The sequence below is a fragment of the Morone saxatilis genome, unplaced genomic scaffold (genome assembly GCF_004916995.1).
Source record: "Morone saxatilis isolate NCDOM2014 unplaced genomic scaffold, NCSU_SB_2.0 Contig12, whole genome shotgun sequence".
Lineage (NCBI taxonomy): Eukaryota > Metazoa > Chordata > Actinopteri > Moronidae > Morone > Morone saxatilis.
In genome coordinates this window covers 16,645,254-16,672,221 of record NW_023339674.1, presented here as the reverse complement: position 1 = coordinate 16,672,221, position 26,968 = coordinate 16,645,254, and the positions used below count along the sequence as shown (strand labels likewise).

Sequence of the window (26,968 nt, the reverse complement as noted above, 5' to 3'; positions counted from 1 at the left end):
CTAATGTTAAACCTCACAGTGGTGCAAGAGGTAAAAATGATGGGATCCCCGAAGTCGGTAGGATTCATCGTCCGGGGACAATGAACGTCTGTACAAACTTTCACTGCAATCTTTGGAATATTTGTGGAGATAATTCAGTCTGTACCAAAGTCATGGGTCGACAACAGAAGAACCATGTAGTTAGAATGGCTTACATCAAGCTTTAAGTTACTGATGCAAGAAGAAGAATCACTTGCACAACTTGGAATTTATTTTACAAGGATGGCAAGGGTTAAACATTTGGGTTGTTGAGAGTGCACTCCTCTTCAGAGCACTGGTGAGGGTGTTTGTTTAGATTAGAGGAGTAGGAAAATCTGACCCCCAAACTCCTTCAGTGGTGTGGAGCTCTACCTTGAACCCCCAGTGAAAGCTGCCCTTAAGCTACAGTGCACATGTACAATCTCAGAGAAGTAAAAATAGACCACACTCAATCCACCTGTAAATGATGTCATGTCCAAAACATTCCTCTCCTCCAAACATGTCGCTTCTACTTGATTGAGCTACTTTCAAACTCAAAGGCTCATTAAATAAACACATCTTTCAGTCCTTATGGGGAGCCACTGCTCAGCTAGATACGTTTTCGGAGAGGATCAAGGACGTCAAGGTCAAGTAACTTTAACAGAGCCCCTGAACTGTGGACACGCAGCGAGACAGAAACACAAGACGTCTTACATCAAAGTCTCTAAGTTCGATGTTCAGTTATTGACCAAGACAGACCAAACGCTCACTCCAGATTAACCGAGTCTATCCACCTCCTCCAGATGAAAACCATTTAGTGACTGGAGAAAGAAGGCATTCCTAAAGGAGAGCAGCAACAGGGAGCTGGAAAGAATTATGTTCCAATGTGGAGCAATCGTGCTCGAGAAAGAGGACAGTGTTTCTGCTTTGCTAAGGGTCTCGCCCAGCTAAATATGTACATTTGCACTTAATCACTTCAGAGTTTCAAAGACAGCATAAATCTGAAATGCTACTTGAAGGCCGTCATCTGTGTGACACATGGGGCTTTACATATTGAGAGAAGGAGGACCACGCGAGTGCTGTGCTACTAGACAATCAACAGCAACCCTTTTTCTATGTCAGCCTCTGTTGGTTTGCTGTTTAACTACAGTCCTTGTCCGGTTTACGAGGAATTCCCAAGAGGAGCAGTAGTGGCATCTGAGACTGAAGCTACTGTATGTGCATCTGTGCTAACATAGAACTGGTGTTAGTCCTCGCTCTAAAAAGATACGACATGATCAGCCAACATAGATGTAAAACACGCTAACGTCCGAAACAAGCAGGAAAATACTTTTGGTACAAAGCACAACAGAACACAACGTTTTTAATGTGTGGTCAATGTCAGGCATCCATGACGGATCATGCAAATCGAAGACCCTTTTTCTTGAAGTAACAAGAATCTTTCCAGACCCGATATCTCTCCCTGAATGCCACCTTTGTTTGGCCATTTCAACAATTAGCTGAAAAGGGGGTCTTGGATTTCACTATTTACTGCCATTTCAATGGGCCATCTGACAGGCACAGACCTTAACATTCCTCTCTGACAAGACCAACCAAGAACAATGTTTACCTTCATCAATCTTCATCTCTAACCGCCCTTTCAGAAAAAAAAAAATCTTATTTCCCAATGGCCATGTCTTCCATTCTGAGTACTGACTCACCCCTCTCAGAGCTGGTTGAATCACTAATCAAATCTGTTTCTGGTGCTTTGCCACAGACAAGACAGGGAGGCAACAGAAGAATAAGATGTGGAGATATCTGATATAATGGCAAGGTTAACAGCCAACAACAATAGGCTGTTTTCCTCACACCCTACATAAGCACAATCCCTCTTAAGTAGGTCTCCTTTCAGTTCACTGAAAATCAAGCCATCTGATAATTAAGTCTGCGATATTTGGACAGAAGACTTCTTTCCACTCAAATCTCTGATGTCCTGACTTTCACATACTGTATTGATAACCCAGCAGATCTAAGGACCATGGAGAAAAGCTATGATGAGCTCATGGAAATCAAAAACATGTGTAAATTATTCATGAAAAACAATTTGGCAACAAATGCACCAATTGAAATCCAAGATTTTTGCCAGTAAAGTGCTCAGATACTGAGGCGTACCTCATGTATACCAGTGTTAAAATGTTTTGGATGGGTTTGTTTTTAAGGGCAGGTGATCAAATAAATGGGTGATTGCTCCTCAAATGGCCTGGTGGAAATCCCCCCCACCCAAAACCGCAAACCAAGAGCACTCTGATTGCCACTCACTCTGACAAGCTGTGGACAGCAATTGTTTTCTTTAAGAGGAAATGAAGAAGTCTAGATGAGGCATGTCCCTGCTCTATAATCTAAAGTGGACCTGTACTTTGATTTTTCATCACTATCGTGCAGCCATCGCATACGACAATGACAGTGAATGTGGCATGCTCAAACCAAAGTGCTTACATTTTCACTTACAAGAGCTCAAGGACCAAAAATACATATCTGGAATAAAAATGTTACACTGATGGCTTCTTAGCTAAACTACTCCTATCTGGCATGTAGCTGGCTAAAACTCGCATTTAGCAGGAGGGAGAGGGCACATAATGACACTACGAAAAGGTAGACTATATCTCATCATTATTTATCAGAAAAGTGAAGTGTAAAACCCCAAACACACATAATCACACAAACAGAGTGCAGTTGCAACACTCTTTGTTTTCTTGGGTTGCTTTATACTATATAACCCTTCTGGTCCTATAAAATATACTATATAAAAACTGTTTTATGGAAGATGGAATTCAAACAATGTATTTAAGTAGTGAAAGATGTGGTCACATTGTGTTTTTAGTCCGGCATAAAGAATTTTTAAATGCTTATAATATATTTTTGAATATAGAAAAAATCAAGAAAAATCAACGCCAAAAGGAAATGATCACATTGAAGCTGGTCTTTTAACATTTCTGTCTGTGTGTGGTTTGGTCAGTGGCTGTACAGACACTTAACAGGATTGCTAAATGCAACAGAGAGTATAATCAGAGGCTGAAGGGCATGACAGAAACCACAAAGGTCTCAGAAGGAGGGAGAGAGAACAAGATGCCAGATGTCAAAGAAACGTTTTGGCAAAGAAAACCTATAAAGAAACATTAAATTAACTTAAACAGGCAACACAAATTCTTGATCCAACAAGGTCGATTTTGGAAAAAAGGATCAGTATCACCTTAATAGGCTTTAAAAGAAAAGTGCTCTATTTTGGTCCGGGGGAAGTTTTTTCTAACAAGTGTCTTAGGTCACAAGTAATGCATTCTTGTGGGTAGACGTGTTTCTGAATCTGCACCCAGCTTGCCTCTCATCTGTTACATTGTGCTGAGTGACTGAACTTGCCAACTGTTGTGTCTGTGCTGCACTACATACCATTTATGTTCATGGCTGGTAACACCACAGACATCTTGGGTCGACTCCCTTTGTTGTGGCTGGTGGCAGGAAGTAGAAGATGGTCCTGAGAACAAAGAAGAGAAGGTCATCAAATGGAAAACACAACTAATTTGGAAGCAAATAAAATGGTCGGATGCATGCGTTTGCCAGCTGTTGATCAAGAATTGGAGCAGAGTTTCTAACTCAGAGGAGAAGATCTACTGAAGGACTTTAACATGAACAACTTGAGGCCATCAATGATGCAATAGTCCTCTGGGAGATTAAAAAGTCCAAGCATAATCAATCAGGGCCTTTCTAGTCACAAAACTCTTCAAATTGATTTTTTTTCTTCCATTTTCTGCTTCATCATCTTAAAACCATTTTAATTTCAATGCTGTCATCTCAAGCAATTGCAGCATTTTTTGCATTTGCTAATTCCCTAGAAGTCTGAGATCAAAACTGAATTAACCAGCAAAGTACTTCCGTTTCTGGAGCTATTAAAAACAGCTTTTGTGCAACTCATTAGACAATGAGAGGGAAGGTTTTGATCTGAACACATCTTCTCAAAAGGAGTTGTGGTGGAGAGGAATGTTAATGTGCAAACACATGTGAATCACAAACACAGTAATGATGGTGTTAAACTGTAGCTCCACTATCAAATTCAAAAGCTATGATTTAAATAATTTAATAAACATTTAATAAATACATCTATTGCACATTATTTGCACATTTTCACACTCCATATCTTCAATTTGAAGCACAGGCTTTCTCTTATAAATTTCTCAAGCCCAATAGATGACCCTTTTGACATCATCAGTGTTATTTTTTCAAACTTTGAAAAGCTCCTACTAAGTACTACTGATTATGAGTAAACTGTAAACTTCATGTGTAAAATTGGTTGAGTCCCCTTTAAGAAGAGTTGAATGATTTGGTCTCCATCAGCTGCACAACTGGAGCTTTTTGTGGCTTTCCAACTACCATGAGAGCAAGAAAACCATGAAAAACTGGTTAACTCTATCATACTTGGCTTGCAAAACTCAGCCTGGGTGAAATGAAAAATGAGGGGTGTTAAGGTGATGACAGACGGGAGTATGGTATGAGGTTGGGAAAGGGATTGCAGCGAGAAGATATGAAGGAGCAATGTGGAAGACTGGTGGGATACGAGGAGACATACCAATGTGTGTGAAAGACTTGTGTAAATGAGAATAAAGAGGATGTTAAGAAAAACCGAGCATATAAGGAAATCTTTCAGTTGTCATTGTTGTAAATAAGAGTGTGTTCTCCATAATGCCTTGTAAATCTTCATCAAAATTACACTAAAATGTTACGAGCTAAGGAACAATCTTGTGTACTTTCACTGGTAGTGTTTAAGAATAAATGGTTTGGCGTGATATATGGTCGCGGCACTGTAAAGACCTGAGGAAAAGTGAGCCACCAAAGGGAATACAAAATGTGAAAAATAAATGAGAAGGTGCCTTGACTGTGTTTGGAGGGTGGCAGGAAAACACCAATCACATTACTGCTCATCATCAGGGGACCGACAAGCTTGTCAAGCACACATAACAGCTGCAGCTGCCATGACAACAGGTGAAATTTCCTTGAACCTTACTGGACACGGTCCACATTGAAAGCAGCCAGTGTTTCCACCACCTCACCTAAATGCACTCTTATATAAAGCCGCAGGTGCTAAAATAACACGAGAGGCGAAGCAAGACTGCAAAACGACGGTAGAGTAAGAGCAGTTACATATTTTGGTCTTGTTATGTTTTCCATCACCTCACTTCACACTCAAACAAAGCCACAGGTGGTAATGTATAAAGTAAACTTGACCTAAGCATGGCCATCTCGGGAGGATGCAACATACTGTACAGAGTGACCTCAAGTGCTGGCGAGGGCAAGAACAGGCCATGATGAAAACTTTTTTGCCTAGAGGGACAAAAGTCAAAATTGGTGGTGATTGGCTGTACAATCTAAACAAATTCCAAATTTAATCCAGAGCTTTGGCAGTCTTGTAATAAGATCATACTGACTGGAACAAAAAAACAAAAGCACACCCGTGTTTGCCGACACATACACACACCCTGAAACCCGGGAAACAAAATACAGGCAAATAAACTGCCTGAGAAAAGCTGACAAAGGTCTGTAAGAATTATAAAGGTCACACTGAATAACAAGTCTGTAATATACGCTCTGTGTTTTACTGTTTAGTGCTTCTTAAAGTGCTTTTGTCATACCCAATAATGATTCTTTGATTACTCTGACCTTTCCTGTTTATTAGAACCAGGAGTCCACCCTAGCACTAAATTATAAAAATCACACTGAAAAAGAGCAGGCGTGTAGTAAAGGAAATTGTGATATTTTCCTTTGGTTTGAATTGAGTAAAATTAATTATAATATAATAAACATATAAGATAATGATAATACATTTTCATAAATCTGAAAAACTGAAGGAAAATGAATCTGAATTGTGATAATCGATTAATTGTTTACATAATTTCCTTCAAACAATAATACCAAATAATCTGTGGTTCCAGTTTCTCAATTGTGAAGATTTTCTGTCTTTCTTTTCTTAAGTGTTCTTAAACTGAATCTCTTAAAATTTTGGACTGTAAGTCAAATAGAACACATTGCATTAGGCTTTTAGACATTAAGATGGCCATTTTCCATTATTTTCTCATATTTTTAGACATAACTGTTAATACAATTAATAATATATTAGTTGCAGCCCTACATCTTCATGTCAAAATAATCAAAGCTTTAAAATAATTAAAAGCCTATTTTCCCCTAGTGGTTAGGGTTATTGTACTCAATTGTGATTAAACAGAAAAGGTTATTATTAATCCAGTGTGTTTTTGTTACCTTAGAATGAAGATGTTTCATCTACAGACACTGGTTGCATTCCTTGGAGTTCATCATGTTGAACTCTCCATGTTTCTACAGTAACCCTGAACGGACAAACCAAACACTGGCGGCAGATAGGCCATTTTGCATTTTTGAATTATTAATATTACATTTTTCAATCTGAGAAACAAACTTTGGAAACTTACTTTGGATAAACCACAACACTCTCATTGCTCATGTTACAGCTGCTTATAGCTGCTAGAAACTGATGGACAGCTACTTGACCTGTAGAGGCCCTCGACTCGGGTACACCATTGTTACCATTGTCCCTGCTGTCACCATGCCAACTCAGAGCCAAACCTTTGTGACTTACTTGGTGACAAGAGGTCTTGATCTTTGACCACATGCTTCAAAACTCCCGCCCCACTGAGTAATCCTAAGGATTTAAGGGCTTAACATCACCCAAAGTATCCAGAGGTGCTGAGTGTGATACGAGGTTGGGCCAGCTCTTTGGAAGAGTGTGTTATTGGTAAGAAAAAATATCTTCATTTTGGAGGAAGTAAATGTGTTATTTGGCAGAGCTGATGGAGATGGAGCAGCAACTTCCTATAATATTGAAACACAAACTATAAATGGGGAAAGGGGAAAATGTTTCCGCTGCAGCAAATGTGTTTTCTTTTTGTTTGGTTAGTACTTGAGAACAAAACGATGTAAGATTAGGGACTCTGAAAATGTATTTTTTTGAAAAGAAAGGAAATCACTCAAAGAAATAGACCCAAACTCTCTGAATGTGATGTCCAAGATTAATCATATAAAGAGAGAAAATTAAAAACAGGTTCAGAGTCCCAAATGTGGAAAAATGGTCAAATGAATAAAGACCAAGTATATTAACAGTGACATATGGTCATGGCTAAAAATCTAAAACATGGTCTTGATGATTGCAGTGGAGGAAGGAAACTGGACTGAAAAGCGGTAGTTACACCCTTGTGCTGTGTATATTCCCTCCCCCATCCTCCACTTTTCTCTCAAATCAAGCCTCTATGTTGAGAAACAGACCTATTACATCTGATTTATGCCTCATAAGTTACTCTTTCTATAATTAATTTGTCGCTTTTGATGGCCAGTTTGGGCGAAGGAAATCTCACAACAGACACAAAATGCAATGGAATCCGTGTTGAGCTGTGAAACCTTTCCATTGAAACTTCTTCTAATTTTACTTTATGTGATCAATTTAGCCACTGTGTCATATGATGTGTCGAGCTGGGGGCTGTTTTTCCTTTCAAATCATTGTGAAGGACCAGACAAGAAGAAACTTACCCTGCGGAAAGACACTACGTAGAAAGTGTCGCCACGGCGATTAATCTCAGCAAAAAAGTCGCCGTAGGTGTGATGAGGTGCGTAGTATACCTGCAGCTCACTGCCAGGATTCCTGTTGATAAACAATAACAGGACAAAATTGAGGAACACTGAAAAACACTCAAAAATATTCAGAAACGGAGAGAAATACAGATTCAATCATTGTTTCAAAATGGACACATATACCACTGATCAAGTGCTGATAATCAATGTTTTGGTGCCAGAGAAATGTATTATACTTGGCAAATTTCATGCAGATAAAATTCTTTTACACAGTTTTAATATCAGATGTTTATCAAAACACTAATATTATTTGATATGTTTAACCCCAACACAGACGCAACACTTTCTATCTTGCTGTTACAATAAGATCATTCAGTTATCAGAATCATCAAAAACATCTCAGTCATCTAGAGCTGCAACTATCACTCAGTTCATCAGCTAGTTGATTAATCTGCAAATCATGGGATAATCAAATAAATGTACGAGTCATTCTTCAAGCAAAAACATAAAAAAAGTATCGGTTCCAGGTTCTCAAATATGAGAATGTGCTGGTTTTCCTTGTTCTACATTAAAGTAAACTGATTCCTTTAAATTAATAATCTTTGGATCTGAGAAATTGTGATGTGTATTTTTCACTATATTCTGTCTAATCAAGAAAATAATTGTCAGATTAATCAATTATCAGAATAATCGATCAATAGTCTACTTCCCTTGTTTAACAACCCACTGCTTTAACACAGTGGAGGCTAAAAGACAGACTCTACTGCTGTGGCCAGGTCTGCATGAATGGTTGTAAACATAATGTATACAGCAGGAAGGTCACAGACCTGAGAATGAAAACCAAAACAAAACTTGTGGAAAGGGGCAACCTGCAATACGTCTGGGACGTGTGTACAAGATGTCGTGCTTGAAATGGTAATTCTTCTTGTTTGTTTTCTATTTTTATTCTGGCCAACCGGTGGCCCTGCAGAGGTTTACTGCTGAAACTGATTTTTTTTCCTCTTTTGGCCTATAGATTTGAGCATTTTGTAGCCTTCATATCCTTACAACTGGGGGGAAAAAAACTGTAGGTGGCCAAAAAAAACTATTGACTCCATCTGTCTGATCTAAACTACAAGGTGCAGTCCAGCAGAAAATGTTCTTATTGACTGCCAAACCTCAGCAGCAGTGCACAAAGGTTATAACTTTAAATCACTGTCTCAAATTGGTCAGATTGTAAAATCTGAAGAGGGGGCAGACGCCAGTAATGTGGATATACAGGCAGAAATGTTATTTCCCATTACAGTTACAGTTAAAGACCCACTTTGGTCAAATACAACTTTAAAACAATGAAACATACAAGGTTGTTATGTCTACAGTTGCTTTACATAATCTACTTCAGCGGACAATAAACACTCCTGTCTGCAGCTATACACAGATTACAGCTCACTGTTTTAGTTTACAACACAGTGTCGGTTTACCACACATGTAGTAATTGCCGTGTATTTGTTCTGACATCTACAGAATATTCTCTAGCTGTCAAGGCAGCTTTAAAGATCGAATAGGAATTGTTTGGAAGAAACCATTTGAAACCTGAAAAATGATTTACTTGTGTGAATCTGACACAAATTCATTCTAACAGGCCTTTACTTACTTTTCCTCAGTAGTTTCTGTGTATTGGACCGTCACAATCTGGGCACTCTCAGCCTCCTTATTCTCTGTTTTCTGTTAGGAAAAATGAGAGAGAATTAGTTATAATCTCTTTATATTTGCTTCAACTAACCATTAGAGAGAGAGAACACTGTCTAACACAGAAAAACAGGCTCCATTCAAAATATTATAGCTGACCATCATTTAATCTAGATATCAGCACACACATTCCAGTCCCAAAGTTTACAATGATCGGCACTGTGAAGTTTCACATGTTAAAATATTGGGAAGATGTATGTGTCTGTGTCTGTAGGGCTAAAACAACTAAAATCAGGTGAGAAATAAACATCTACATTTGTATTTATAGTAAAATGAAGAATGGGTATATACGAACTAGGCAGCTCTTAGTGGATTAGACTTACTGTGACAGATTTTGAAAAAATTATGGAAAAACAGAGCAGGGGGCACTAATCCTACAGCTCCCCTCTAAGTGTTATGTTTACTTTCTCAGGGCTGCCGGATTAAACTCAGCCCAATAAAGAGAAATGAGAGGCAGAAAAAGGGAAGGTGTGAGAGGAGGTGAAACAGTGGTGAAAGAGAAAATTTGGTTTGCCAAAAAAAGAAACCCTTTATACTGAGAGTAATGGCCTAAAGAGTTTAGTTTGTAGGCTTTATTGCAAACACTGAACATCACGTTAAATTTCTGGACGGCCCATTAGAAATGTTTTCCTGTTTTTCAGAACATGCTGCTTACCAGAATGGTCCTGGTGGGTTTGTGATTGCCATTAGTCATGCGCCTGGATTTGGTCTGCTGCACTTCATGACGGTGGACCCAACCCGTCAACTCATGGGCCAACCTGCCAATCAACGTACGTTAAGAATATTTTTTACATTTTAGGTAGGATCTGAGGGATGTTGTAGGCCATACATTTAAGAGTTCAGAACTTACTCTAGGCACTTGGTCCTGTTTACAGGGGGCTGGCAGGGGGGAGGTGGTCTGAGGAAGATGGGATCCTTCACCACCATCAGGGCCTTATCCTCAGAGCTAAAACCCAGAAGAGAAGCAGACAGAGCGTGTTAAAAAGATAAGAGATGTGATAACTTTATAAGGCTGTTCAGATGCTCTAAAATCAATGTAAGAATTTCATAATAAAAATCTATTAAAAAAATTTCCACATGCTGAGAATATGCTTTGAATGCAAACTGAGAGCCAACATGGCTGCTTGCCCTCTGACAGAGGTGAAACACCCAGAGAGGCTTGACGGGAAGCAAAAATGCACCAAAAACCCCCCAAGCGTGGCTTCAATGTAGGGACAGTTACATCCCTGTTGACTTTTATTGGTTATTAATCAGCTTTATTGATTCAAATTCTTGATACTTGGCATGTGCAGGGGTGGCAGGGCTTCAGTCGCTGCAATGTAGGCACGAGAATGCTGAGAGGGGAAGTGGAGCGATTCTGAGGCGATTCGACCACATGCTGCTATAAATCCTTCCCAGAATGATCAAACATGCAGCAGAGAACAGAGCATTACCACCCTGTTGGTCACATCCAGTCTGATTATGTACAAAGACAGATGAAAACAACAGCCTAACAGTCTGGGTTGTTACCATAAGGTGGGTTCACATACATTATGGATTAGCAGCACACCGCATTGCACGACATGACTTTTCTCCACAGATGTTGTGTGTGACTTTAATTACAACTGTTATTCCTCAGTCAATGAATGATTATGTTGCTTGAGGTGATGATGTAGACTGTCAGTGCCCACCTGCAAGGGGCTTGTTACCGAAACGTCTACCATCGACGTAATACCGCCCCCCTGGGCCTCCCTGATCTTAGCCGACACGTCGACGACGCCTCACGTTACCGTCTCTAACCGCTCTGGAAATGGTTCGATGAGAAAACATTTCAGACCGCACAGGCCTGATCATAACTCTCGCTGAGGGGCCCGTATTAACTTTCCCGCACACACACCTTTCCTGTTCAGTGGGACCCCAAGATTAGGTTGCATATCTCCCCTGTCATCTCCCTCCCCTCTGCAGCGTTTGTTGCTGTCACCCCCTTTGTAAAGGCTAATGTGTTCCTTCCTGCCTGCGCTGGTTTAATGCTGGTGGGAAACTTGATACTACAGCTGAATGGTTTGCATTAACATGTAGCATACCCTACACAGAGATCTGACAAAACGCAGGCTGGCAATGCCACGCAGACGCTCTGACCACCTTGCAAAACATCATTTTCAGGACAGGGTGCAGGTAATGTACCAAACAAGAATGTTATTTATGCAATTTACAAATGAGATTGCTGGGCCTCGATTGCAGTTAAAAAAAGAAAGAAAAATATATAACCCTTTAGAAAAATAAACTGTTACTGGCAATATAAAACTGGACGTCAAACAAGGCCTGACCCCAATTTCCCACCTTGTTACTCAAAGCACAACTGCCAGCCAACTAGTGAGGGGCCTGGAGGAGTTTGAAAAGCAGCATTTGGACAGAGTTGGTAACCGGCTGGTGCACATGTTTACACGTGCGGTAATGAGCTGTACCAGCTCAGACTGAGCCCAGGCACAGGTGCATCCTGGTCCACTGACACGGTGTTGTGTTGTGAAAGGTGTTGGGGAGGTTGAGCTCATTACCTGTCGGCAATCTCAGAGGGGCCACTGTGGAGGGGATTGGGGCCCATCACAACCTCAGTTTCTGTCTCTGGGGAGAAATTCAACAGGTGTCTGCTGCCGTGCTGCACCGTGGAATAAACGTCGTGCTTGGAGCCACCCTGAAACAGACTGACGAAACAGAAGACAGGTGAGGTAAAATCAGGACACTCAGAACGGAGGAAACAAAATGAAAAGAAGAACTGGGCACTGGACTGAAATGACTGCCAGATTCCACGTGGCCCGCCTCCTGTGCACAGGAGGGTTTTTTTGTTTTTAGCCACAAGCTGAATCTGAACTCTGATCTAGACTGCATAAGCCAAACCACGCAGGGGCACACACACACACACAAAGGCAAAAATACACACCGCCTCTTTCAACAGTATTACTACGCTGGGTGGCGTTTTCATTTCAAAGGGATCTGACCTCAAAAGCAAGCATATTTTACATTCCAAAGGAGAGCCCTGACACAAAACACACAGATGTGAGTACAGGTACAGACTCACACAGACTTTTGGCTACTGTGAATATCACTCAAGTTGCAAAAGCAAACTCATTTACGGGTCCCAAGAAACTTTTTCATCTTTAAGCTCTAGAGAACAACTCTAAGAACACATTCCCAGCACAGAGCGCACGCAGATTTTTGCAAGGCCAACAAGTCCAGCAACTAGATGATCGCATCCTTGTGGAGAAAGTTATTCTCAGGAGAAAATAAACATTTTTATAAGATGAGAACAGAGAATTCATCGTTACGGTTGGAGGTGGCCTGTGAGTTTGGGTTTGTGGGATTACACAATCTCTCCATCTGTAGAGATGGGTGGAATCAGCGCTCTTTCCCCTGTGTAGTTTTATATAACTCATCTTAATTTGTCACCACCGTTAATATTACGAGCAGGGATAAGAAAAACTGCCATAAACAAATGTTAGCCTGAAATGATTTTATTTTTACATTAGTAAGTGGTAAATGTTTACGTTCTGCCCAACCCAGCAGGGTTTGAGGCTTATTCTCACATTACTCCTATAAACAACAGAGGAATGGAATATACACACAAGAGCCACTTGGCAGGGAGAAAAACTATTATTCGTTGGTTTCTAGATCAGTTTCAATCAGGCAAGACTGGACTGGACAGTATGAGGACGAAATTATTCTGGATTGTACCACAAGATTATTACATGCAGGCGCTCAAAGCACCAGTGAATTTGCGTCATACAACATAAACACGTCTTAGCTGGGGCGCCCCGGTAGCTCACCTGGTAGAGCGTGCACATCACATACAAAGGGTCCTTACTGCAGCCGCTCAGGTTTGATTGCAACCTGCGGCCCTTTGCTGCATATCATCCCCCCTCTCTTTATCTCAAATCAAGGCAATAAGAAGCCCCAAAAACAATCTAAAATATGCTTAACATTGCTAAACTGCACAAAAGATTGGGAGACAATTGATTTTGAATTTGTCAATTGTACATTTTTAGGCCCATGTCTTAATTACTTTGTCAACAGAAATATGGGTGAAGTAAGTTTGTTGCTTCAGTGGGAAAAGTTCTGCACTGTTTTCAATAAACGTTTTTTGCATAATGTCTTACATGAGAAGCGTAATTCCCACAATGAGTCATGGGGCTTCCCATTTGTTTTCCTCCAGTAATCAAACTCTTGTGTATCCACAATATGTTGCAGTTACCAGTGATCTTCTTGAGCCACAGTATCTGCCATCATCAGTGCTCTTTTGCTTTTAGTCATACAGAGATAGAGTCATGGTCACATAATAAGAGTCATATGCTCACCTCATTGGTCCAACATTAAGCACGAGGAACACCAACACCACCATTAGACACACAGCTCTCCTCTTGGGGACCTTTGCATGTAGCACTGTGTTCTGCAGGAAAAGAAAGATACGAATTTAACACGAAATTACAAACTACAAATCACAACTATGATTTATTAACAAACGCTCAAGACTTGCCAAGGCAGTGGAATATTCTTATTTGTTATTGTGCACAGGCATCTTCAGTCTATGCTGTGTGGATATATTGGCAGAGCTGTGGCGTCCGGCTTCTCACCTCACTTAGCAGGCCCTCCAGCTGTTTCTTGAGGTTGCCATTCTCAAACTTGAGTGCCTCATTCTCAGACAACGCCACATTTAGGCGAGCTTCCAGCGAGAGCAGATACTCTTTCTTCTTTTTCCGAGACAGGGAAGCTGACTCGCGGTTCTTTATCATGCGCTGCTGCCTCTGGGACAACTTCGACTGGAGCGGGAAGGAGACAAAGACAGAAAATGACATAAGAATAACATTTTGACATAGGTCATTACTCACATCGAGTCACACATTTATCCATACATGGATGTATCCACTCAACACCTATCTAAACAGGAAAGAGGGGTGGTTATTGAGAATGCAATGAAAAACCCTGCCTGAGCCACCTGTTGGGTTGTAGATCATAAGTTCCTCTCACTGGTGTGACATCATGTTTATCTACACTTTCAAGGGCACTTGGGTAAAAATGTCCTTTCATTCATTTGACCAATCTTTTTCGGTGAAACCACCCAAACAAGCGCCTAGAGGATAAGTAAGAATGCACATTTAAGGCATGCTTAGTACAGTACATTTTGGACAGTGTGTTATATGTTCTTATTCATGTTTACTGCTGTTTCCACACTAGAGCTTTAACATTTGCTCTGTCAATTGTTTCATTCAGGATTTACAATATGCGGCATACTGAACAACAGCGAGGAACTCCTTGCAAGAAGATGTGTAAGAAGGAAGGGGAGGTTTGAAAAGGGGGACACAGGCATGAGTGAGAAACCCCCAGTAAAAAGATGACACAGTGTCAAAGGAAATAAGGGGTAGGGGAACGGCAAAATAAAAACCAGGGCTGACTTTGTTATTCTCACCAGGAGAACACCATGGCCACTGATGCTCCAGTTTATTACAGTGATAGAATAATAAATAAACATGTTCAAGATGCGTTGCGAGGTTAATGACACCTCTGCAACAAATCATGACTTTAACGTCGCCCAGAACAGCCCTAAAGTGTACACAATCAAGCTTCTGCTTGACAATATTTACACTGACAACCTACGAGAGGTCTAGAGGTCACTCGCGATGCCTCTGTTCTAAATGTGAAGAAATATGTGTTTACGGAGGCTGTCACTCTTTGAGGAATGGGTTCACATCTGAGACACATAAACACAGAGGCACTATATATATTATAGGTCTGGATGTGAAAAAAAAACCAAAAAAACAAGTTCAGCCATAGTTGTTCTCAGTTGTTTTAATTGTAATTAGTGTCTTAGACACTTGTAAATAAATAGACAATATTTAGAATTTTGTTTCTGTTTATTTAAAGTTTGATTAACAAAATAATACAAACCCCTGAAATGACAAGCAAAAAACTAAAACAATAATAACAATAATAAACAATGGGATTTCTTCGACTCAAAGCCAGTGAGATGAGAACTGAATTTAAAGTTCTGCATGTGAACTCAAATAGTGCATATCTTTACATGACCCCTCGCAAATACACAACCCATGGCTGTGGTTATTAACACCTTCACTGACCATCCAGTCCCTAGCTACCCCTCTACTGCCCTTCTTCAAACACAAACACCAGGGTAAGCCTCTAAGATCCTGGACCTAATAGCCCCGCTGGTGATTAAGTTATTTGGATCCCTGTATTTGTGTTCTGTCTCCTGAGAAACCCCTCTGTCTCCCAGCCCAGATCTGGGAGCCGTGCCACTAACCCGAGCCTGGGAACACTGCAAGTAAGCAGTTACCAGGGAGTGGAGAGCAGGGGGAACTTCACATCGCCACCAAAATGAGGCTGAGGAGGAAAATGTGGGGCAGGGGGCAAAAAAAGTGGCATTTCACAATCACAATCTCACTTGAATGGGTGGAAACACGTCCACTGGTTCAAACTCAGACTATTAAAGCGCTGATGGGAAAAGTCAGTGAGAAAAAAACTAACTGCAAAGGTGCCCATGAACAACTCTTCAGTGGATGAATACAGGTGACGAGAAAAAACAAGAGTTGACAAGCCAACAGATCCCAGCATGCCTAACTGTCACACTGCTGTTGAGGATTCTACTCTTTCCATTCAGCAACCAAAGGGTTACTCCAAGAGGAAGTGTGTAATGAACCATTAACCTTTCCAAATGGGAGTGGGGTTTAACAAGGTCAGGTGAAAACGTGTCCTTATTTTACTGTAGGTCATAAACACCTATAACTGTGGCATGTGTTCCACTGGTGAAAAAAAAACTGTCAACCTGTGATGTTGAATTCTTTCTAAGAGCTATATTGTGCTGCAATTCACTTTTTTTGGTGTACTCACCCTAACTTTAACTGCCACAAGGGCTGTCGGTTAAACCCGTAGGTGCAGAGCAAAAGCAAGAGAGCATGTTGTTCCAGTTTACTGATGTCTTGTGGCGGTTTTTGCATTGTGGTATTTAGCCGTCTGTTAGTGAAGAAGCTGTTTTTTTTTATGGCTGTAGCGAATCACAAAATTCACACTTCCGTTAACATTACAGCAGGGTCTCGTTTATAACAAAACAGTAGAGTTTTGTGTGATGTATTTACAGTAGTTTTCCTGCTGTTTAATATTGCACAAAAGCAGCCTTTACACATTATGACAAAAACAACCAGATGTGGAGACAAAAACATGAGCTTGAAGTCCATGGAGCAGATTTTCAACCCATCATATGGTCCGTTCGCTGGGTGTATTCAATTAAGAACCTTGTATTAAACAACCAGATACAATGTTGTTACACGCCTAGCATCTATCATAGCTTTCTCCCTGTATGAGTGTTGAATAATGAGGCAAAATAGTGAGTCAACAGAGAGGAATCCTGATGTCACGTTTCAGAGAGCTGTAATGGTTTTAATCAAACTCCCTTGTAGCTCTCCTGGAATTCTCTCAAGGTGATTTTTTATTTTTTATTTAACTCATATGAGCACTTCAATTTAAAGACATAAAAGCCTCATCTTCTGCGTTGGAGAGAGGAGACCCCTTCCCAACCAGCATCACACAACGCTTTCCTGGGGTCCCCTCCTGTAAATCCCGCAATCCTACTAATGGGAAGATTTGTTGCAGTGGACTGCCAATTCCAAGGAGAAACACACACACACACACAAAAAAAGAACACCCACCACGCGCAACCAACACACCACCACACACACCACCCCACACACACACACAAACCACAACACACAAACACACCACACACAACACACACAAGACAGCACAACCAGACCAAATCCCCAGTTGTTAGGAGCTCATTATAATTACAGTGACCCAATCCATGATAGCTTGTTTACAGCTGTCACAATAATGCTGTCGCCCTGCATGATATAGAGATGTAAGTCAGTAAGAAGCCGTTATTAACGCCGAAGAAGCTTACTAATAGCACAAAATGCAGTACTAGTAAAAAAAACATGAACAGTGAACACCATCACACATACACACAGACATACAGTAGAAACAACATGCAGAAACACCTGGCAATAGCATGCCATCTTTAACATGCATTTTACACAACCCCCAGCCCACCATGTCCACCACTGTGCTGCAGCCAAACCACAGCAGGGTTATAAAGTGAACACAGCTGCAGCGGGTTCGAACACTCACACAGCATGACACAGATCAAGAGCTTCTCGGTGGACCATGGAAAGCACTCTAAAGTCCATTTAAAGCAAGACTATGTAACTTGAAAGATTAAATAACACATTCTCTTTCTAACGAAGAAAAAGCCAAAACTATACACATTAAAATGCATCCTTACTAACTTTAATACACTCAGGGATTTTGCTGCTACAACCTTACTTGTTCTGGTATGACCAGTAGCTTGTGGTGGCTAATGTTAACAACTGACTTTTCTCTACTACAAACGTTACACTACGTTTTACCATTTACCATTATTACCACTACAAAAGTGTCACTTGTGACTGCAGTGGCCCTTATTTAAACTGACATAGTCTCAATTTAAAAAGTCCAGTGTGTAACATTTTAGGAGGATTTATAGGCAGAAATAGAATACAATATTCATAGATACTCCTCTATCTTTTACATAGATTTTCTTTAGTGTATAATCACCTGGGAACAAGAATCGTGTTTTTGTTCCCTTTGAATAAGCTGTTTTTATCTACAGAGAAAGCGGGTCCTCTTCCATGTATTTCACCATGTAGAACAGCCATATTTCTACAGTAGCCTAGAACAAATAAACCAAACACTGCCTCTTGATAGGGCCTTTCATTTTTTGCGACCACCTTAGTTTATCCAACACACTTTGAAGGTGAGCTGTATGCAGTTGATGGCAAACTTCACCACCCTAGTCCTTTAAATCATCAAGTAGCTGATATAAGCAATATAAATATTTTTTCCCACCTTCATTAAAACATCTTAAAATCAACTTCCACTATTCTTTCTCTCAGTAATTAATGGAGGCCTCCACTCCAAAAACATTCTATTGTCCCCCTCACTATTAATATGTACAGCCCCTCCCCTTTAATCACTATTGTAAACTTTATTGACTTGAGAGGCGCGTTTGTTCTGGCCTCTAGGGTTTGGAATTCCTCAACATTGTTCACGAGGTCTGGCATGAAAAGTGCTTCTCCAGACTTGATTATGCCCATGATAATTGGAAAAGCTCCTCTCAGGCCCTTCTCGGGGCCGACTATTTTTACAGCCAGAGGTCAACCATTACCATTCATAAAACAACAACCACTTGTAAAAATTTCCGCTGAGGTTAATCATTATAAAAGCCTGATGGAAAACATCATTAATGTCAAAATAAATTGAGCACACTGGTAAAATAGAACATTGTGACATCAGGTTATGACTAATATTTGTTGCGTTTGTGGGTAATGCACATGGGTAGTGCCACACAGTGATTATTCCTATAAGAAGGTAATAGCTGAAAATTTGATCAATTATCTGTGGTCGTCACAGTGTCACCACAGAAATCCCTGCAGATGATTTAGGGGAAATTCCACAAATGTGACACGTGGTTCTCCCGAATTAAAAAAGCCACCCTTATGAACAATGGTGCATTTTTGCGATTTCACTTGCACATCTGAGCTAGATGGCAAATGGGAAAACACTGTGAAAGTCCAGCTCACAAAAAAAAAAGAAACAAACAGAAGAGAAGACAGAGTGAGAACATGTTTCTCAACTCACTAAAAGGTCAAACAAGAGCAAGTCATGCTGGGGACCGAAGCCTGAAACAACACTGCAGTTGAAAGCCTCGGTATCTGTCTGACTTTGTGATGGAGGCTGACTAGCAGAAACAGCGTTTGCAGTTCAGTCAAGCAACAAAGAGAAGAGAATCAGAAACACCGGCCAGCAAATTAACCGCAGGTCTTTAAAATAATATCAGGCTCTCCTACCAAAAATAAGACCAGCATGAACAAAAGATGGGGAGCTTTTACTGTGAGACCAGAAGCTTGTAACATAAACAAAACATACTATAATTGAATTTTGTTTTCTAACTTTTAAATCTGTGGGGCAGTCCCTCCTGCACTTAATAGTACCTTACACGATTCCCTGCAGCCCTGTCCTGTCCTCTGCTGTCATTATACAGAAAAGATACAAGTTTGTGAGGGAGAAATACTGAAGATCATGAGGCTGTGTGTTAACTTTGCGTGTTTGTGTGTGTGTGTCTTCTGTTCACTGCAGCTGTCCTGACATCACCCCTGAATGCAACACACGAAAGGATCCACCCTCCGTCATCCACATGGAGAGTTCCTCGTACACCATTCGCACTCTGAACGTACATTTTTCCAATAAAACCCCACAGGTACAAACAAAGCAGAGACCAATAATGATCATCTGTGGATTGTTTGTGATTCTACGAAAACCACAGATGTTCATGGGTTATTCTAACATCATTTTAAAAATTACTATCAAGCAGAGGCTCCTCTTCTTAAAGTATAAGTGTAACAAATAAATCTATTTACAAAAAACAGCCATTTGCATGTTTAAAACTTGGCACCTTATCACCTTATTTGAGCTTGTTGCTGTATCTTTTACTCTTAATAAGTCAACAGGAAGTATATTTCCATTAAAAAGTGAAAATCATTAAATTTGATGTCATAGAGTTTGGCCCCAAATAAAAAAATGTTTCATCATGTATTCACTTAAGAAGAGAAGTGTCATTTATGTCTTTAAAGACTGATTCATGCAGTGTAAAAACATATCCTTCAGTGTGGAAAAAAACATTCACCATCATAAAAAAAAAAAAAAAAGGATAAACTTTTTACTTCAACACTTTATGTTCAGGTTTTATGCAGAAATTAAAGTTAATGGCTTGTGAAATTAAAATAAATACTAAAAATAGAGTCAAATAAGAGAGTTTATGTTGGACAGGATCCAGTCCAAGTGTGAACATGGCAACCACAACATCATAGTTAACTAATGGACAAGTGTATGCACGCCCATGCGGCTACTCATAAGCATGCAGCTGCATGCAAGTGCACACAGGCAGGTCCTCACATGTCCATGCACACAAACACAACTCTTGAAGGAACTATTTAGTCCCGTGAAGAGGTCTCATCTAATAAATTGGTTGGACACATTCTTAGTTAGGCAAATTAAAGTCTATGTCTTTAAGAAGAACCTGGGAGTGAAAATTCCTACAGATTAGAGAGAGAGAAATACAAAGGAGAGAGAGAGATATTCTTCCACTGAGAGTAGGCAAATCACAGTGGTACTAATTAGATTCATGTGTGTTGCTAAATCACACAGGCATAGACAAAATTTTGTTTGCACAAACAGATGGCCATTTAGACCTAGACCTAGACCTATAGGGCTTGGGAACATGACACTACTTAACTTTGTGTATGTACCTGTATTTACTGACTTGATTTCTCAGTAAACAAACATGTAACCTAAGAAAAACACAAGTCCCCTCAAGACCAAGCTGGCTGTAACTAATTAAGGCAAAGTCAGCGACCTAAAAAAAAATTCTGGGACTCCTGATCAAATCACGTGTCATAGGGGTGTTTAACATATATAGAACGATGTTTAAATGGCAGCATTTATGTGTGTAATCATCTATGACACACACAACAAGTAATCACATACAGTAGAAAGTTAGAGGGAGCAGACTGTAGGTTCTGTACACGGCAAAAAGGAACAAAAGTAAATCAGCCTTGAAAATGGAGTAGCATTAGTGCCCACTGCACGCTACATCCATCCCAAAAATGTCACTATTCAACTACAACCAATCAAGAATATTAAAATATTCTTTTAATTACTACCAGTTTTATTTTTGCATTTAATCCCCTATGCAGTGTTTCATTGTTTGGCAAGTGGACATTAGCCAATGACACATTGAACAAAGGCAGCAGCAGCACTAATCTGTTCTCTTCCTCATCTACAGTCCTCTGTATTAATATCTCAGTTAATATCTTATATTTTCAGTTCAACAATGTGACAGATTGGAAGACATAAGTGATAAAGCACGTGGACAGGACTCACATCATCGTCTGACGAAGGGCTTCGGAGTGTGAGGGAGACAACTGAAGGAGCAGCGACAGGGACGGGCCTGTCCTGTCTGATTGTTGGCATGGTGACGACATTGCTGGTGACGGCCTGCGGTGCCTGGATCTGTAGCACCTGGCTTGGCTGAGACAGCACTATGGGACGTCCTGAAAAGAGAACACATAGACATTTTCAAATTACAGGTCTCAGCTATACTATAATCATATTTTTACTGTATGATTATGAGTCTGTTTGTTCTTAGTTTTGTGTTTATGTTTTTAGCCCACATGTGTTATGCCATCTATGACACAAACATTCAAACTAATATTCTATACAAGCTGGAAGAAGCATCAGTCTGCTGTTGAAAGAGGCTCCTGCTGCAGATGGTACAGTCCAGCTCCTTGAACCCCCCCCCCCCAAACCTGGTGACCTACATTAACCCCTTGTCTTTAACAGGAGTCTCTGTGTTTAAAGTACAGGTGGAAAAGATGTTTACCATCTTGACCCGTGGTCTTAAACTTCCACATTCCAAACAGAGAGGTGTGTGAGTTTTATGGGCATGAACACACATAAATGTGCACGTGCGCCCGCATTCAAAATCGATTATGGCACGAAAGAAAGAAGCCAGCAGAAAACTCAACAAAACACGATATTGTCCATGTTTATACGTGTCCTGTTAATGTAGGAGCCTCCCAGAGTGTGACCCACCCTTCCCAGTAAGACTGTGCCAGGAACCATTCCTCATACTGACCTAGCAACCTTCACCTCCAATACTAAACAGCCTGTCAGTGCTAATCTAGTAGAAGTGTTAGCCAGTCCTGCTAATGAATGTGTGTGGTGCCAACGCTGTGTCTTGTGCCCAAGCTCACCATCTGTAAGAAGAATTCATGAGGATGAAAGTCAAAAGAAGAATTAAAAAAGCCTTGGTAACACCTCAGACTATTTGTTCTTTGGAAATACATGACCGCCTAGGTCAGACTCTATAAAATGTGAACTCATCAGTAAATATCTTCCGTTTCCTTTCTTCTACTGACCTGATGTACAGGGCTCACTCCTTAGCTGTGACTATTGCACAGATCTTAAAAAAGGAGACTCATAACACTGAGCAGGCTTGACTTGACTTCCATCTGGGGTCCTAAACTTGGATGTCTGGTCCCTAGCCATCTGCCATCTTGGCTATTACCGGGCAGACAGGAAAGCCAAGCTCAAATTCAAGTCAAGAGAGGTCAGATACTCCACCCACTCGGGTCCCAGGCAATGACATAAGTATTTACATTGGCCTAGGTGCTGCTGATGTAACACCTAGAGATGACCAGATCGGTAAACCAGGCAGGCTAAACCACAAAAACAACACAATACTGCCTCTAATGCATGAAACCCACAAAATCACACAGCAGCGCATAAATAGTGTTTGGGTATGTGTGGGTTATAAACAAACTTCATTCTGATTCAACTGATTCCCAGTGTTGTTTTTTTCCTCAAATGTGTGTATGTAATATTTGGAATGCAAAAAGGAAACATGTTGAATCTCTCATGAAACGTCTCATTTAAGCAGAGTAACATGGGACACTGAGGACTGAAAATCATTGATGAGAAAAACTAAGGTTAAAGCACCATCTGCTGGCCAAGACACCACAATTAAATTATTATCTAAGCAAGAAAAACAACCAAATTCATCAGAAACGACAAGCAATACAAATATCATGTCATCTCTAAATGAAAACGAATAACACTAAGAACAACACACCGCTTGCTAAGAACAACACGCTGTTTGCTTATATACCCAGTGCACTGCTCTGATGCAATGTAGTGTTATCTGAGGAAATGTGTCTCAATGTGTTGCAGTGTGAGCTCTGACCTGGAGGGGGAGCTGGTTGGATGTTGACCGGAGCTGCTTTGACCACAGGCAGCGTAGTGGTCTGCAGGGGCTGAATGATGATTGTCTTGGCCTGCAGGGGAGCTGCCGCATGAGCCAAGGGCACAGCTGTAATCAGCGGTTTGGGTTGGATGGAAACCTTCGGGCCGATCTGAATGGGCCTCTTGACTGGCTGAGCTTGTTTGACTGTATGTGGAAGGAGATGAGGGTAGGAGTGAGATAAGAAACAAAGTACAAAGAAAGGCTGACTTTACAGTTATTTACAGTAACAGGGTATTTTTTAAGAAGCTAGTTTTTCCTTCTACAAATCTTTTTTCTTTTTTAATGAGAGACCACTTCTATATCTCTTTGTTTGGTTGATCATATTCAAGAATTCCGCAAAGCCAAAATGCGGTGCAGAATTTCCCCTGGTTTTTGGACAAAGCGTACAAATATAGATGACAGCTGAACGAGCAGATGTGCCCGTGGTGGAGGCTGCCTCACCTCGTGTGGTCTGACTGGTCCTCTTTGGAGCTCTCTTAGCTGGAGGAGAGATTACAGAAAAACCGCTGGAGTCCGAGCAGACTGAAACAGGAGAGAGCTGCGAATGTGGAGACAGGGCCTCATCCTGGATGGGGAAGCAGAGAAGACTTGTATCTTCAAGATACTGGACCTCTTTTTTTAATGGACACCTGAAATGTAGTAAACTCCTACAAGACTTGAATTATTTTGATTTCTGCTACTCAACACTGACTCAGCCTGGCATAGTCATCCAAATAGGCTACTTATGAGACCATTATGTGGGAGTAGCTTTAGGATCATGATGCTTGCCTGCAGTTGTACCAGTCATCAACAAACCACAAGAAATTAGAGAACACTGTCTAATGAAATATGACTGTAGTCCTGTTCAGCAAGAGTAAGAACGTCAACTCTATATATTACAGTACATGTACAATAGTTGCTGTGCAGTGAGATGCATCAGATAAAAGATGAATCAAGTGTCCTTGTCAATATAGTCTAAGACTGTAGCAGACAAATGTGTCCTTGAATTCAGTCAGGGTGATTCAGTTATCAGTCAAACGTGTGCAGACGGCGTTGGGGCCAGACAAAGATGTAACCCATGTCCTTGTTTTGACATACTGCGAAAACATCTGTCTGCTAAATTATGCTAATGTGGCTGAAGTTGTCAGCACCTTTTATTTAACGAGGGGGCGGGGCACAACTCAGACCAGCAGCAAATTATTAGTGTGACAAGGTGTTTAAGGCTTTTGTTAATAAGTGTCTCAAGTGTGCACGTGTGCGTCGCTATCCAAAAGCAAAGAGCAGCTGTCAATGTCTGGACACCATCTGGATGGGAAAATGCACACCAACAGGGGCGCGTATGCAAATTCTCACAACAAATAAGAAAGGTAAAAATTTGCATTGGAAATACAAGTCAACCGCCGAAAACTGAGAAGGACAAAGAGTTGAAAAACAGTGACTTACTTGTAAGGAGTACGGCGACAGGGCTTCCACAGAAGAAGGAGAGGGGACAGAGCTCAGAGTGTGGGCAGGTGACAGAGAGTCCAGGCTCATCTCGCCACCTGGATACACAAGGACAAAGACGCAGAAAAATGTGTCATATGTGGGCTTATCAGCATCAGATAGATGTGGTTTACTATCCCTGTGCATTCCCACACACAAACTCAACACTAACACCCTCTCTATATCCTTTATTCATTAACATTACCTAATTAATAGGTTATATTTATATATTTGGTCATAATCTCCCTAATTTCTTTAAGAAATATAGTACATCAAGTAACCATCATGAATAAGGTAACTAAAGAAAATAATAAGTAAGTAACCTTATTGTTAATTTCATTTCCTTGACAGTAAATATTACACTTAAAGCTGCATGCAGCACAACAACAACAACTGTGTACATGACAATATTCTGTCAAATTGCCACAGAATACAATGCAAAAGCACATCACATGGGTTAGAGCATATAAATATTAAACAGATGGACATCAGACTCTTTCTTTAGTAAAGCTCAGCTTATGTCATGTTAAAATGTAATAACCATGTTTACACAGACGTCAACACGTGTTTCTGTACCTGTGCAGATGCTGCTTGTGTCCACTCCATTCCACAGCGGTATGTCGATATCAAAGTCCAGATCTGGACCCTCAGTGGCCTGAGAAACCAAACACATATTTTTTAAACAATGAAGCTCATCGGAATGCAGATTGGAAACAATAAGGCAATAATGTCTGGCCAACAGTTCAAGCAATGTGCACATGCATATTTTTTTACTACATTTCTGCCTTGTTGTGTCAAACACAGTGGGGCACTGGGCGGAGAACTGCAAGTGTGCAAGAAGCAGTCAATAAAACTCTTGTAAAAAATCTTGCTGTTGCCTACAGTATGCCTGACAACTACACAATGGTGCGGTTTCTGTATCACATGTCCTTACATAAAATGTTAGATCATGATGCACCTGCATCTCTGCACCACAGGCAAATGTCTAGTTTTTCACAATTTTGCATACTTTTCACATAAGACTTTCACTTCCAGTCAACAATTCTCCTTTGCATATTGAGAGGATGAGTAACTCACATAGCCAGCATTCTCCAGGGCCTCAAGTAGCTCATCTGCATCTCCCAGGTTGTCTAGCTCATCAAACAGGCTTATATCTGTGTGACAACAAAACATCAAGTCAAACTACTCTTAGACCATTGCACAGTTTAAGTCTAACCACTAATCATACCTTGGAATATGAAACAAAAATCCACTGAATCATTTTTATATACATTTTCAACATGAACATGAAATAAAATATAATAGCATGCAAACAAGGTGTTGTAACTGAAGCATAAGAGAGAATAACAACATTAAAGGTCAACATAACTTATTCCCATATTGGTGCATTATTTTTTATTATCATCGTCATTCTTCTAGTTTACTAAATGTGTACATGTTTGTTATTTTTCCAAGGTAAAAAAATCCAGTCAGATTAAACTTTTGATTAATTCATTAATTATTACAAATATAAGCATTTAGGGTGGAGAAAAACAAATTGACAGCTTGCAGCTTCTTCCAAAACAAGAGCAGCAAACCATCTTTCCAGCACAGTTATTCACCATAATGTGATCAATGAGTGTAGAGCAACCATGTGTCTGTATTAGACAAGTGTGTGTGCACTGTGTGTGTCCAGTGTGTATACAGTGTGTGTGCAGCCATATCGCTGCTTATTATTTACATTACATCCACACTCGGCAGGTTACATCATCACATCACACACAGCTAGCCAATGCTAACTGGATGCTAGCAGCAGCGTATGGAAACAGCACAGTACCACTTCAGACCTCAGACGTATTTGCGAGTGTTTTTGAAATTGCAACTTTGTCACAAATTGTATTTTCAGCACCACCTTCATGACTTATAGCTGTTACCCTAACAAGTGCTTAAGTTAGCTACCTCTGCCTCTCTGTGTCAGACTTTCTAGAAGGTGTAGCTGACCGACGCTTACCCCACTCTCCTCCGTGGTCGATGGAGATGATGCCTGCCTCAGTGTCCATCGCAGGATATTGTTGGTGATTTTCGAAGTCTAACGTTAAGTCGGATGACATCCTCTGTTGAATTCATTAGTAGATTGTCTCAAACGAGCTGCGATCAAGCGATGGCTCATAGGACTGTTCTTCCTCAAGCTGTGTGGTAGGAAACTTCCCGTTGACGCGTAGATACACGTCTGACTTTACTGTA

The 26,968-nt window shown here is 40.5% G+C and overlaps 1 protein-coding gene across 1 annotated transcript in view; it reads right to left on the bottom strand.

Annotated features, from left to right (window-relative positions):
- atf6 (activating transcription factor 6) overlaps positions 1-26,968 on the bottom strand; it is a 32,514-nt gene extending 5,546 nt beyond the window's left edge. The window contains exons 1-15 of the mRNA XM_035653562.1: positions 26,736-26,968; positions 25,823-25,899; positions 25,322-25,400; positions 24,707-24,804; positions 23,726-23,849; positions 23,225-23,428; positions 21,364-21,533; positions 13,953-14,138; positions 13,677-13,768; positions 11,883-12,029; positions 10,199-10,294; positions 10,004-10,106; positions 9,254-9,324; positions 7,579-7,690; positions 3,421-3,505 (exon numbers count right to left, since the gene is read on the bottom strand). Coding sequence (XP_035509455.1) covers positions 3,421-3,505; positions 7,579-7,690; positions 9,254-9,324; positions 10,004-10,106; positions 10,199-10,294; positions 11,883-12,029; positions 13,677-13,768; positions 13,953-14,138; positions 21,364-21,533; positions 23,225-23,428; positions 23,726-23,849; positions 24,707-24,804; positions 25,322-25,400; positions 25,823-25,899; positions 26,736-26,835 — 1,744 coding nt within the window. The 5' untranslated portion in view covers positions 26,836-26,968. The remainder of the gene's footprint in view (positions 1-3,420; positions 3,506-7,578; positions 7,691-9,253; positions 9,325-10,003; positions 10,107-10,198; positions 10,295-11,882; positions 12,030-13,676; positions 13,769-13,952; positions 14,139-21,363; positions 21,534-23,224; positions 23,429-23,725; positions 23,850-24,706; positions 24,805-25,321; positions 25,401-25,822; positions 25,900-26,735) is intronic.